This window comes from Eptatretus burgeri, chromosome 15 (assembly GCF_056783735.1).
Source record: "Eptatretus burgeri isolate ZD-2024b chromosome 15, Ebu_testis_v1, whole genome shotgun sequence".
Classification (NCBI taxonomy): domain Eukaryota; kingdom Metazoa; phylum Chordata; class Myxini; order Myxiniformes; family Myxinidae; genus Eptatretus; species Eptatretus burgeri.
In genome coordinates, this window is record NC_140975.1 from 23,646,292 (window position 1) to 23,660,733 (window position 14,442).

Genomic DNA, 14,442 nt, shown 5'->3' on the forward strand with positions numbered 1-14,442 from the left:
ATGTATTACTTTCTGCATCTCCTTTTTTATTTCCTGGTGTGCCTAGTGGGACCTGGTGTGTGAAAAGAGAGTGTTGAAGCAGATGGCACAGTCCATTTATATGGGTGGCGTTTTGGTTGGAGCATTGGTACTTGGAGCACTTTCTGATAGGTACATCTTCAGTATTTAACAGAATTGATTTTAATGATCAAAATGACCTACAGATACTATTTCATTTTGTATTTTGTTGTTTTCATCATACTTTGCACAATCCACTTTTTGGCTACATGATATAATGAGTTCTAATCGATTTTTTTTTCAGATATGGACGTCGCTCCGTCATGATGATTTCTCACCTTGGGATTGTTGCATCGGGCATATGGGTTTTCTTCACCCAAACGTTGGTCGTTTACATGCTAGCACGTTTCACTGATGGGGTGTTTGTGTCTGGTTCTCTATTAAATATACATTCATTAGGTAAGTTTTTTTTTTTCCTCTCGTGTTTTTGCAAGGTTTTTGAACAATATATATCTTGAAGGATATTTATTTAAAATACAGACAATGAGGTGCTTTTCTAATCCATTGGGTGAACGGAATTTGCAGGATATAATATTTGTGTGTGTGGGGACATGGTTGGCAAATTGAGAAAAGGAAGAGAGAGAATAATAAAAAAAAAAAGTGAAGACCACTGAAGTGATAGGAGTGAAGGAGGAGAGGGAAGAGAATTTTATGAGGCACACATGGTAGGGCTGTCTCACATCCACCATTCTTGCTCCACAATATTCTTGTGACTGGAGGAAATACCAGATCTCATAAGAATCATTCCAAAGGGAAGATAATATGAACAGTTACTCTTGCAGAAAAATGAATCTTGCAGAAAAATGAGACGATGTGCATGTAAACTTTTATGTGCACGTAAACTGCCACTGCTTTAATCTTTTGAAAAGGGAGAAAAACCCCAAACCCAAAACAGGACATTGTAACTTTTCAGCGTCATTTTTTCTTCTTCTAATTTTCACAAATATGAGAACGAGGTTGGCATCCATGGGGAGGAGGAAATTTCTCCTAGGAAATGCCCCACTGAGCGTGGTGAGAAAGGTGGCGCCATTGTTGTGGTGTCGCTGAAAGTGAGAGTGCCCCAGGAAGTGACGACACTTGTGCCTGTGTTGTGTGTGTGTGTGTGTGTGTGTGTGTGTGTGTGTGTGTGTGTGTGTGTGTGTGTGTGTGTGTGTGTGTGTGTGTGTGTGTGTGTGTGTGTGTGTGTGTGTGTGTGTGTGTGTGTGTGTGTGTCAGCTCACTTGCAAGGCTTATATCCTGTAAAAAAACAAAAGCATTTATGAATGCAATCAAAGAAAATTATGCCCCTTGAGGATTCCAATTATGCAAGTACAAACACTTTGGTTGATTACTTAGAATTTTTTTTAGTGTGTCCCGTCTTCGGTGCTATGCATTCATGGGAAATCTTTCGCTGTTATTTATTCATTCTGATTATTATCTAATTCTGTGAAGTCATCGCTTACTTCTGGTGAAATTCATGATCATATTTCTCCAAACATCCCTGTCCTGCACTTTTTTCTCAAAGCTCTGCCTGAGACAGTTTGTTGCAGACTTTACCCCATCCATGCAGCACATACTGTACATAGTTTGCTTCTTCTTCTTCCCTCAATCATACCTAACATGCTTGACTTCTCTCGAGTTTAGTTTTCTGCACACATGATGTGTCCAAAGGCCAAATAGGACAGTTTTTGTTTGAGCATCAGCGCTTTTAATGTACAGTATATGGTGGTGTAATTTCTTCAAGCACTCAATTGTTTGTTCTTCTTGCATTCAACATTTGTCTCCAACACCTCATTTCAAAACTGTGAATCTTCCTCCTTTCTTTCTTTTTCATTGTCCATGACTCATATCCATACATTGCAATTGGAAATACCAGAGTATTCACCAGTCTCTTCTTCGTTTGTTTTGTCACATCTTTGTCTTTCGAGATCTTTGTCAATCCTGACATTGCTGTTCTCCCCAATGCCAACTGTCTATTAATTTCTCCTCCACATTCTCCATTTACTTCAATCTTACACCCAAGAAGATGAAACTTTCCATTATTTCCACATGATCGTCACCCAATCTGAACATGTAGATCTTCTCAGATGACAAGATTTTATTCTCTTTGAAGTTGAAATAAAGACTACATTTTTTACATGAGAGGGGAGGATGGGTGGGGGTGGGGGGGTGGAAGAAGTTTTCTTCTGTATCCATCTGTTCACCCCATTCCTCCCCACTCCATTATTTGTCCAAGTCTCCCTCTATTTTGTCCTTCAACTTTGTTGTTGGTCTCCTCCCAACATTTTCTGCTGTTGGTAGATTTTTTTTTGGTGGACTTCAACTCCGCTGTTGGTGTATTTTTATATATATATATATTTTTTTTTTTAATCTCTATTCTGCCTAAGCATTTATAGTGATGTGAAAGTTAATATTAAATGATCCCCGAGACTATGCCTTAGTCTGTGTGGGGAAGTGTTTTGGGCCCCTCACAAGAAAATAGACCAGGTAATGCCAGATACCCCTGCAAGTGCACTACATGTTGCGAACTGTGGTGTCTGTCTGTACATTCATCTGTCTCCCGTTTACGGCGGCCGCTTCCTACACTGCGTTTTAAAAGCTCAACATTCACTTTTTAAATGACAGGAGAACAGAAATGAGTAATGTTGATGCCAATTTTTTTTTTTTTGCATATTTTGCCCTCTTTTTGGACAAATTCAACTTTCACTGCCAGATGTTGCACCACCATTTTGCGGTGAGTGGTATCAGTACAATTAACTTTTTTTAAGTCCATGAAATAATTTAAATTAATAGATTAACTTGAACTTTCTCCGTCACTGGTGGCAGATATGTTTTCTTGCTTTGCCCGTCACTGGGGATGGGTACTCTTCCTAGTAATGTACAAAACAGATACACCTTCAGTGACATTCCCTTGTCTTTTCCATGATCCACCTCATATTTGTGATTTGATCTCGAGTACCTCTTCCTTTTATGAAACATGCTTGCTCAACAGGCATTTCTCACTTAATAAAATCTGCTCTTCTGTGTTGAATGATCTTTTATAATAACTTGCTGGCACATATAATTAAGGCAATGGTTTGGTTATTTGAACATTCTGCCTCACACCTTGCTCAGTTTGATCCCTTGATGCCATGGAAACCAAGTTTTTGAGATAAGTAGAATCTCTCACAATGAAGCTGAGTCTATGGGCCTCTCACTTTGCCATCACCGACAGGTTGGTGGACTCTCTGTCTTCTACCACATCCTTAATGGTGTTGCACCCTCTGCCTTCACCATACTTTATTCCTCCAGGTTTCCGCATGGAACATGCAGTCTACCATCAATTCATTTGTTGTGAACCCCCTAAAATCCAAAATCACTGCTTACCTCCACTCATTTGCTCCACATTTTCTTCTATCTCATTCCACGTTCAATTCTATAATCTACTGCCCCTGACATTAACTCAGCCTGGGAATCCTTCCACATTAACCTGCTCTCTCTAATGCACAGATACATCAGATCTCATCTTCAGTTATCCAACCTTTCTTTCCACTGATGGTAAAACAAATTATATGGTGAGGCAGTTGCTCTGAAACAACTTGCCTTCTCTTCCTGGAAAGAGAAAGTGAATTGTTTGAGCATGCGCAGAACGAGCGAGTTTCAGTGGTCGTGCCTTCTCTTCCTGACAGTGTCCACTCTCAGGGGAGCCAGAAATGAACATTTGTCCATTGTCAAGATTGAACTTTCAAATTTGTCTCCCTCCTCTAAAACCTGTGGTGCCTTTTTAAGTCTGTCTCTAGAGCATGCCCCTTACCACTCCAACCCTTCCCTCTTTTCAAATGGCACCACAGCCGACTTTACTTGCGAGAAGGCTGAATGCCTCAATTCGGTGTTTGCTTCCAAATATTGTGTCAACAATATTTCTGCTCCCACCCTCCCCAGTCGCATCCAACTGCTCCTGGACTCTGTGTGTTTCGGACCTGATTTTTTTTTTCTGGTAATTCTCGACTATGATTTTGCAACTGGACAGAACGGCATTAGCTCACATATCCTAAAAACTTTCTCTGCCGCCCTTACACATCCTCTTTCTGCTCTTTTCACCAATTATTTTTCCTTGGTCATCTTTCATCTGTTTGGAAATCAGCCAACATCTCTGCATTTCCTAAAAGGTCAAAATCGAATCCCTTTAACTACAGACCTATTGGCCTACTTCCGAACATTCACAAGGTCATGGAATCCATCATCACAGTTGATATGAAATCCTTACTTTTCTCCATCGGCCTCATTTAACATCAGCAATTCACATTCAGCCCAGGTCACTCCACCTTAGACATGCTGCTCAGATTCTCCCAACAAGGATGGAGGCCTTCAATGTCAGACATGAGATCAGGGCAATATCTCTCGATATATCTCCAGATTTCATTACAGTCTGGTATCCCCCTGTGTTCTCCAAACTCTATGCGCATTGTCTTCTAAGGCCAACTCCATTCTTGGGTTACTGACTTCCTCTACTCTCATGGCCAACATGTGGCCCACAATGGAATCCTTAAATCTCCTCTCCCTGTTGAGGCTGGAGTGCCACAAGGCAGTGTTCTGTGCCCTGTCCTAGTCCTAATTTTCATTAACAATCTCTGACTCTCTGGAAAATCCACTATATTTATTGTCTGATGACTCCACTCTCTGCATGGCATCCCTCATCCTTCAGATAACAGGCAGCAGCCTCTTCTTTCTTTTCATACATTGACAAAATTACAAGCTGGTTAAAATTCCACACAGCAAACTCACCCAACAAACTACTCGCTCTTGTCATTATGACTCCTTCACCTTTCAAATGCTAATGTTCTTAAAAATGAAAACTCTCACTTCAAGTGATTCATCATTTTCTTGGAGTTCCATCGCTTCATGTTAACATGGGGATTCATTACCTCCGCCACCGAAGGTGAAAGAGGTTAGGTTTTCACTCCTTTCTGTCTGTTTGTTTGTCTGTCTGTTTATCTGTCTGTCTGTCTGTCTGTCTGTGAGCAGGATATCTCAAAAAGTTGTGGACGGATCGGATTAAGTTGGGTGGGTGACGAGGAAGAATTGATTCAATCTTTGTGAAGATCCGAATGCGGATCTGGATACGAGAGTGATTTAATTTCGAAAGTGATTCTTCACCATTGAGAGATAGGGCCAAAAACGATATAGTACTGTATATCATGATATTTCAAAAATGTATTGGGCCCGATATGTTCTCGTGGATCAGGCATTACATGGCGGAAGTATGCGCTCTACCAAGTGCCCTTCCAGATCAAAAATGTATTGGGCCCGATATGTTCTCGTGGATCAGGCATTACATGGTGGAAGTATGCGCTCTACCGAGTGCCCTTCCAGATCAAAAATGTTTTGGTCCCAATATGTTCTCGTGGATGAGGCCTTACGACGTGGCGGAGGTATGCGCTCCACTGAGTGCCCTTCTAGTTTTTGCTGTTTTGCTTTTCCAAAGTAAATATTATACAAATAAAATGTAATTAACCTAACACAGATCTCTGTACTGGGTTATAGAGCACCTGCAACCCACTACAGAGAAAGCACCTGCAACCCAGGACAGAGCACCTGCAATCCAGCACAGAACACCTGTAACCCAGTATAGAGCACATGTAAAAAGTGATAAGCCTGTAAGTACTCCTCACTTCTTCACTCACAATTACAATCGCAATCCCACCCCTGACAATTCCAGCCTTTACATCCACTGTGCACTTTCTATAACTATCGCACAATGCTTGTAAAATAATTTATTTAGCTACTCTTTACTTCGCATTGGAAAAATGAAATTGATCAAATATGTGTGGGAATTCTAAAATCCCAAGGATGTTGATCACCTGGCCACTATGATATGTCAGTAGTGTGTACTTAGGTACACTTCTAAAGAGTGCAATGACTTATTAATTGTGATCACAGTGGTCAATTGTGTGCTTGAATCATTTGGGTTACAGAAGTCATGGGGGGGGAGGGGGAGGAACTGTTTCACCAAAATATTAAGGTAGGTCTGAAATCATAACATTTTATGGTGTTATGACTGCAACTGTCACTTCAGGAAAGTAGGCAAAAGTTTTCATCATCTAAACTTATAAAAGGTTATATTATGTTGCAGGTCTAGAATGGGTGACTAAAGAACATCGCCTGTACGTTACAACATGCATGGGTTTCTGCTATACTTTTGGACTGACCATGCTTGCGGGAGTAGCATATGGTATACGAGACTGGCGCTACCTCCACCTCGCATCCTCTGTTCCCTTTGCTCTCTTCTTCCTCATTGCATGGTATGACAAGAATGATAAAAAAATGTATTTCATTCCAGTGAATGTCAATATATCAAATAACAGGCAGTTGAGTCATATAATGAAAATGCATATTCTTGTCAGTAACCGAAAATAATAAATGTCATATCTTCAAACCTCGACTCAGATTCTGCAACCGGTCCAGATGGCATCAGCCCTCATGTTTTAAAAACCTGATGTGCTGCTCTTGCTCACACTCTTTCTGTTCTATTCACCCTCATTTTCTTAAGGTCATCTGACATCTGCTTGGAAATCAGAAAACATTACCGCTCTGCATAAAAGAGGTGCAAATACTGATCCCTGCAACTACAGGCCAATCATCCAATCATCAGCAAGGTCATGCAATCCATCATCGCTTCCAACATCAAATCCTTTCTCTTCTCCAATGGCTTGATGTCCGACCATCAATTTCGATTTAGACCAGGTCACTCAACCCTGGACGTGCCACTTCTGCTTTCCCAACAATGGATTGAGATCATAAATGCCAAACCTGAGATCAGAGCCATCTTCATCGACGCATCATAAGCTTTCGATATGATCTGACATCCAGCACGGCTCACCAAACTCAATTATTATGGTCTACAAGGCAATTTCCACTCATGGCTCATGAACTTCCACAACTGTTACATTCACCGTGTGGCCCTTCATGGAATTCTCTCATCCCCTCTACCTGTCCAGGCTGGAATTCCTCAAGGCAGTGTTCTGGGCCAGTGCTTTTCCTGGTTTTCATCAATGAGCTCTGTCTGACTCTCTCTGGAAAATCCTCTTAATCTCTTTGCTGATGACTCCACCCTCTGCCGTACCATCTCTCATCCCGCTGATCTGCAGGCACCAGCCTCTTCACTCTCTGCAGACCTGGACAAAATCACAAGCTGATCAAACATTTGGAATATGTCTTTCAAACCTGACAAATCTCACATCCTCACCATGTCTCTCCAAAAGGACTGGCTGGAAACCACCCCATCTACTTTCTCAACAATCCCTTTGATGAACTCCTTTCATTCAAGCTATTGGGCCTTACTATCTGCCACGATCTTTCCTGGTAAAACCACATTTCCAAGCAGGCCTCCAAAGCCAGTCACCGACTGGGTGTCCTACGTCGTGCAAAGTCCATTCTTGACACACCTGAGATTCTAACCATTTACAGAGCTTTCATTTGCAGTCTGATGAACTACTGCTCCCCCCTCTGGGTGGTGCTCCTGCCTCACACCTAGCTCGACTTCATGCTATGGAAACCAAAGCTTTTAGGATCATTGGTATATCCGGCGATGAAGCTGAGCCTTTGGTTCTCCCACTCTCTCACCACAGGTAGGTCGGTTGTCTTTCTGTCTTCGTTGGTCTCCTCTCCGGCCTTGCCCCCACTGCTCTGTCTGTGAACTGTCCATCCTATATTTCCTCAGGGTGCTCAAGATCAGCCAAAAACCTCCTTCTGGTGAAACTGCCAAAATCAAGAATCACTGCTCACCTTCACTCTTTCATTTTTCTTTTTGTCCTGCCTCTGGAACAAATTCCCACACTCTCTTCAATCCTATTCCTACCTCCAGGTCTTCAAAACAGCTGTTCACCACTATCTCTTATATTATCTCATCCAAAATCTTGAACTTTACTACCCCTTTTAATCCAACCCAAAACCACCTCCTTCAAATTCCCTGTTCTCCTTCCTGAAAGTCCTTGTAGTACAATTTTGTTTACCCTGTGTACCCTGCCCCATCCCTCTCCCTTCCACACATATCCTTGTTTTGTTTTTTTTGTATTCACTGTCGAGGCTCATGTGAGAGCTAACACACAGAATGTACAACAAGGGGAGCAGGAGACAAGAGGAGTGGGAGAGGGAAGGGAAATACAGTGGGGAACAGAGACATGAGGAGATCTGTGGAAGGGAGAGGGATTGGGTGGGGTACATCCATATATACATATATATATATATATATATATATATATATATATATATATATATATATACATATATATATATATATATATGTATATATATGTATATATATATATATATATATATATATATATATATATATATATATATATATATATTGTTGCGGTTCTTGGAACCACATGCCTCCAACAGATAGTGGTCCCAAGACAGTTATTCCATTAATATATGTGGAGATAGTCCCTTCCCTTTTGTCTAGCGGGACAGCAGGGTTGTGCATTGTGAGGATGTTATAGCTCGGTTTGCTTACATCATTCCTTCTTCATTTCATTTCTAACTTCATTCCTACTCTTCTTTTCTGATTATTCCTGAGGTAAATCTGAGCCAGGTGCTCCCTTCTCCGTGAGATGGGTCCTCAGCCAACGTCAAGCAGGCATTATGCTGGACACCCCTCCGTTGAAAGCACACTAAACACGACGCCCACACTACAGGAAACGCGTACCGAGCAGACGGAAGAAACAACACCTTAGGTGCGCTCGGACAACACACTACAATCGACAGCACAGATCTCCCATCCTCAAGCGATCCCTCCATCGAGGCCGATAATAGTAAAACGACAACCACGCCACGTTGGGCGGGATGCGAGTGTGCACAGCGCAAGTGGCGTGTTCCTTTCAACCCATTTCTGGACTAATTATATCGATCGGGTTTTGCCCCATGTACACGACAGCAGAATCGGGTGAGCGCTGGCCACGTGCGTAATGGCGGATTGGAAAGGAAGATGTAGTATGGAAAGTGCTCTCAAAGGCAGACCCGTGCGCCGCTCATGGCACTTTGTTATCGAACAGATCCGGGCACGAATGGACACATCTTACTGTCTGTGCATGGGTTCACCATAACATCGAACCTTCCGTCCTCGCTGGTGGCCGCAGACGGCAAACGTCCCCCGCCTCCACTGCCAGCGAAGCTGCGATCAGGCAGAGGTATGTTGTGCAGCTCGGGCCACGTGGCGCACACAGACCGGGCACATTGGCCAGCGCCGGTCGGGGGCGCCCAAGCGGTTGTGCGAGACTGATGCTGCCCTCTGCCGGTCATCAGGGCACGGCCCGGGGGTTCTTGCAAGACAAGTTATGACGCGGAGTTTGGTGTGGGTGATTCATATCATGTCGTGAGGTCGGAGCAAGACATTTTTATGGCTCGGGGTAACATTCCCAGAAGTGGAATGCTGATATATATATATATATATATATATATAGATATATAGATATATATATATATATATATATATATATATATATATATATATATATATATATATATATATATATATATATATATATATATATATATATATATATATATATATATATATATATATATATATATATATATATATATATATAGATATATATATATATATATACACATACATATATATATATATATATTAGTCCGGGAGCCAACCGATCAAAATTTAAAAAAAATTGCCCGGTCTGCTATAAAATTTTTGTGTTGATTTTCATAAAGAGACACCCTTTGAGTATATGAAAACCAATGTTGGCAATGGTGAAACTCTTGCGCAACAACACAGTCAACACTTTTGCGAGCCCCCTCTGATAACAAAATGTTGGCAAAAGCGAAGATGTAGGATGGGGGTAGGGGTAATTCATATTGTCCTAAAATCATAACCACTAAACCTATATACACAAATGACCCCTCATATTAAAGAGGAGTTCATTTCCTATATCACAATTGGTGTAGATTTAACCTACCTTCAATTGACAAGGTTATATGTCAAACAACAAAAGATTTATGTAACTCAGAAATGCTTGACTATCAATGGGGTCAGGAACAAGAACATACTTTTACATGCCATGGTTTTAAGGAAGATAAAATTAGAAATGGATTAACACAATATTGTGACATGAAACATCCTCTTCAGAGGAAGAGTCACTCTCTGAAACAACTCCACCACATGAACCTCTCTGACCAAGGCATATGCATGTCACTCAGCAAGGCACAGCAGCCTTTTTGCATGAATATCGTTTCAGACATTTGGATAATTTGCACATGCAAGACACCGTTTTGTCTATGTTTGGCTTGGCTGGCTTAGACATGAGAATTGGGACCAATTTTCCATTGATAAGGGTTCTGCCAAATGTTGTGGCTGGGGGAAGTGCTCGGTCACTGAGATGTGCACGTCTATACAGAAGCAATTGATACAATGCTCTTAAAACAAGGAAGTAAAACGCATCTTCTGTTGCTGGCAGTGACCTAAGGTCTAATTTTGAAGAGACAAACATATGCCGCCTGAGGGTATCCAAACAGCTGAACCCTTTTTGGCCATACAGAGCAGTCCAGTATACTCTGGCCTCATCAATGACACATTCTGTTGCTGCCATTTCACTATCTCTTCCAAAATCAACAAGGTGGGGAAGGTTTCCTATCAGTCCCAGAGAAACCTGTGCCGCTCTTCTTTTCACAGGAACACAGGCATCATCCCAACTGACTGGAAGAGGGGCCTTGTTGTCCCTCTCTGGAAAGGGAAGGGTGATCGCCAAGACTGCAAAAACTACCGAGGGGTGACGCTGCTCTCAGTGCCGGGCAAGGTCTTTGCTCGGATAATTCTTGATAGGGTTTGCCACCATCTGCTTGAGCAACAGCGTCCAGAGCAGTCAGGCTTTACACCAAAGAGGTCAACGATTGACCGTATCCTTGCACTTCGTGTCCTCACCGAACACAGACGAGAGTTTCGGCAGGGGCTGCTTGCAGCCTATGTTGATCTCTGTAAAGCGTTCGATTCAGTGAATCGGGATGTCCTCTGGAGGATTCTTGGTCTTCGTGGGGTGCCACCGAAACTGATCGATCTGATGTCTGAACTCTACTCTGGTACTGAGAGTGCTGTGAAGTGTGGTGGTACCATCTCTGACTTATTTCCAGTTGTTACTGGAGTTCGTCAGGGATGTGTACTTGCCCCCACACTTTTCAGCACTTGTATGGACTGGATTCTAGGGAGGATGTCGGAGAGATCAAGTTGCGGTGCATCGTTTGGCAATGTCAAGATCTCAGACCTTGATTTTGCAGATGATGCAGTCATCTTTGCGGAGACTTTAGACATCCTCTTGGGGGCCCTCGAGGTGCTGAATGAGGAGTCGGAGCCGTTGGGATTACGGATTTCTTGGGTCAAAACTAAGATCCAGGCTTTCGGTGACATCTTGGATGCTGCTGTCCTGTCTGTGTCTGTTTGTGGTGAGGATGTTGAGGTCGTGGAGAGATTCACTTACCTTGGCAGTGATATTCATGTCTCCGCAGGTTGTGAGCCGGAGGTCAATAGACGTCTGGGTCGGGCCTGGGGAGTCATGGATTCACTGGATCATGGGGTGTGGCGCTGCCGGTACCTGTGCGGGAGGACGAAAGTCTGAGTCTTCAGGTCCTTGGTACTTCCAGTCTTGCTCTATGGGTGCGAGACTTGGACTTTGACCAAGGATCTGAGACGGAGACTTAATTCCTTTGGTACCAGGTCTCTTCGGAGAATCCTTGGCTATCGCTGGTCGGATTTTGTGTCCAACGAGCGGTTGCTGAGAGAGACTCGGATGAGATTTGTTACCTGCATAGTCCGTGAGCATCAGCTGTGGCTGTATAGACATGTGGCTCGTTTTCCTGACGCTGATCCTGCTCACCAGATTCTCTCAGCGAGGGAGTCTCATGAGTGGGAGGCCAGTGGGCCGACCACGTGCCTCATGGTTGCAGCAGGTTGACCATCATCTCAAGGAGATGGGGATGGGCCTGGCATCTGCCTGGGGGATGGCCAGACGGAGGCCCCTGGAGTACCGGCGGAAAGTGGACGCAGCGACGCGCTGTTCTGGCACATGCTCCCATACCTGACCTGACCTCTTCTTTTCCCCTTCTGAATGGGTAGCTCACTGTGTCACATCCACACAACACATATGTGCACAGAAGTGTAGCTGCGACATCAAGAGGATTTTCTGGTACTTCTTGCTCAACACTTCTACCAGCTCATGAATAGGTAGGTATTGATTCTGCCGTTGTATCCAGAGTTCTTGCAATGTGTTCAAGCAGCAGAAGTGATATATACACAGCATAATTATGTCTGTATCTGTTGCATGCACAACAGCTCGATGGTGATCAAGATATTCCACACAATACGCAAGATGAGCAATAATCCTTGTGTCTGCCTCTTCATGTTCTTCACAAGGTAAGTCCAGAACTGAACTTGATGTTGTTGATGTTGTTGACACAGTTGATGTTGACCAATGATGATTGGTCACCAATGATGTTGACACAGTTGCACATTTCAGGTTTCAACTGCAGGATACACCTGCTTGCGAAGATACAGCTGGGGAAGTTCACCAAATGTTTTCGCACCCATTTTTTGGTATTTATTTACAAATGCCATTGTGTCTACCAGATAAACTGTGTATAGGTCACTCTGTGGTAATGATGGCAGCTGTAAAACAACATCCTGCTCAGCTTCAGCAATTAGCACTGCCACGAAATCAGACTTGTTGCCTTTGCGCATTACAAACCCCTGTGCTAAGCGTGGATCAACCTCAAACAGGGATGATGGATAGTCTGTCCACTCATGGGAAAATGCAATCTGTCTTGTGACTGGGTCGGCATCTCGATAGAAACACAGCACACGTGTAGTTGCAGTCTCATCTTGATAGATCCTGATTAAACTCTGTTTCCTTGATGGTTTTGATTTCTTCTGTGAGGAGAAAGTTACCAGCTTCAGTGGTTCAATCTTAATAGAGACCACCTCTTCTGCTTTCATAATGGCTTCCATGCCCTTAGCTTGAGCATGGACCAAGTCTTTTGAAGCATCCTTCTCACTAGTTGCTCTATTGAGCAGAACCACTTGGTTGTTACACTGGAATGGGTTTATCATCTGCTGGCATATCACTTTCTTGATCTCCTCAACATGCATATGTTCTTCTGTTGCCTGCTTCTGTGTTTCTCCATGATGAGTAGATTCCTGTTGGCCTAGATTAGCCATAGACTTTATGTTCTCTGATACAGCTGTGAGAAATGGTGCTGTTTTCACATATTTATCTCGAGCAGCTGGTGCCTGAGATATGCGTTTGAACAGAGATGTCTTCCCTTCGTTGTTGTATGTCTGCTCCAGGGCCATGTCACTCCAAACACCATTGAATTTTCCTTTGGAAGAGTGAACTGTGAAGTACCCAACCTGGATCCAGCAAACCTTAACCGAACTGTGTTCAATAGAGTAAGAGGATTTTGGGGGTAGGGGTAACTTTGGTTGACAAAAATGTTAATTTTCTCTTTAAAAATTGATAGAACTCAATCAAATTTGCTGTTTTAATTAGCCATGGATACCATGTTCATATCACATTAAGAGAAATTAGTATTCTAATGCAGCATCTGCCTATGATAAGAAAAGTTCTAAAGGCCATCTTCAAAAAACGTTATTTTTAAGGCATTTTTCACAAAATTATGTACTTTTACGAGGTTTACTTTCACAAAGGCAATTTTTTTTTGTCATTTTACAATGCACTGATTGAATTCTTACATTTAGTTCACATTTATTTTTCATGAATGTGATTTTTTAATTTTTTTAGAAATTTTATTGACAATTGCTGTTTTATCAAATTTTTCAAATCTTCCTCAAACAAAAACGGCCGCCAAAATTTTTCGCAAGAGCTTATGAATTGCCAACATTGGTTTTCATGAACTGCAAACATATATCTAAACATCCTGGGGGTGTAAAATTTTATAGCAGAGGCTGTAAGGTCCAACCCTAAAACAGCCTCGTACACAGGTTGGCTCCCGGACTATATATATATATATTTATTTATTCATATTGTTGTGGGCCGGCGGGGTCGGGTGAGAAGACCACGAGGTGGGGGAAGCTACGTCGATTCCCACCAGCCTTCCCAGAATTGTAGGCCGTCACTCACGGATAAATCCCATGACGCGGCGGGTCACTTAACCGACCGTGGATGCCAATAACTCAACCGGGAACATTTCTAATGATGATTATTTATATACAGCAAGCGAGGAAAAGCATGTGGCACAACAAAGATTTATTGGGTATCTAATGCAGGGAAAGAGGAGAGGGGTGTGTGTGGGGTGCGACAAGAATACAAGCAACTTACGAAAGCCACAGGTGCAGACTTGACGTGAGATTATGAACAGTAACAACAATAAAAGATCTTATTCAGGCTTACTTAACAGACA

General features: G+C 42.6%; 1 protein-coding gene across 4 annotated transcripts in view; it reads left to right on the top strand.

The window, feature by feature from the left end:
- LOC147011744 (solute carrier family 22 member 6-B-like) overlaps window positions 1–14,442 on the top strand; it is a 51,607-nt gene that overhangs the window by 13,292 nt on the left and 23,873 nt on the right. For 3 of the 4 annotated variants that reach the window (XM_085857835.1, XM_085857834.1, XM_085857832.1), the window contains exons 2-5: window positions 47–150; window positions 302–456; window positions 6,149–6,317; window positions 12,359–12,439. In XM_085857835.1, the coding sequence (XP_085713961.1) occupies window positions 47–150; window positions 302–456; window positions 6,149–6,317; window positions 12,359–12,439 (509 nt within the window). The remainder of the gene's footprint in view (window positions 1–46; window positions 151–301; window positions 457–6,148; window positions 6,318–12,358; window positions 12,440–14,442) is intronic. The other variant, XM_085857833.1, reaches the window with a different exon arrangement.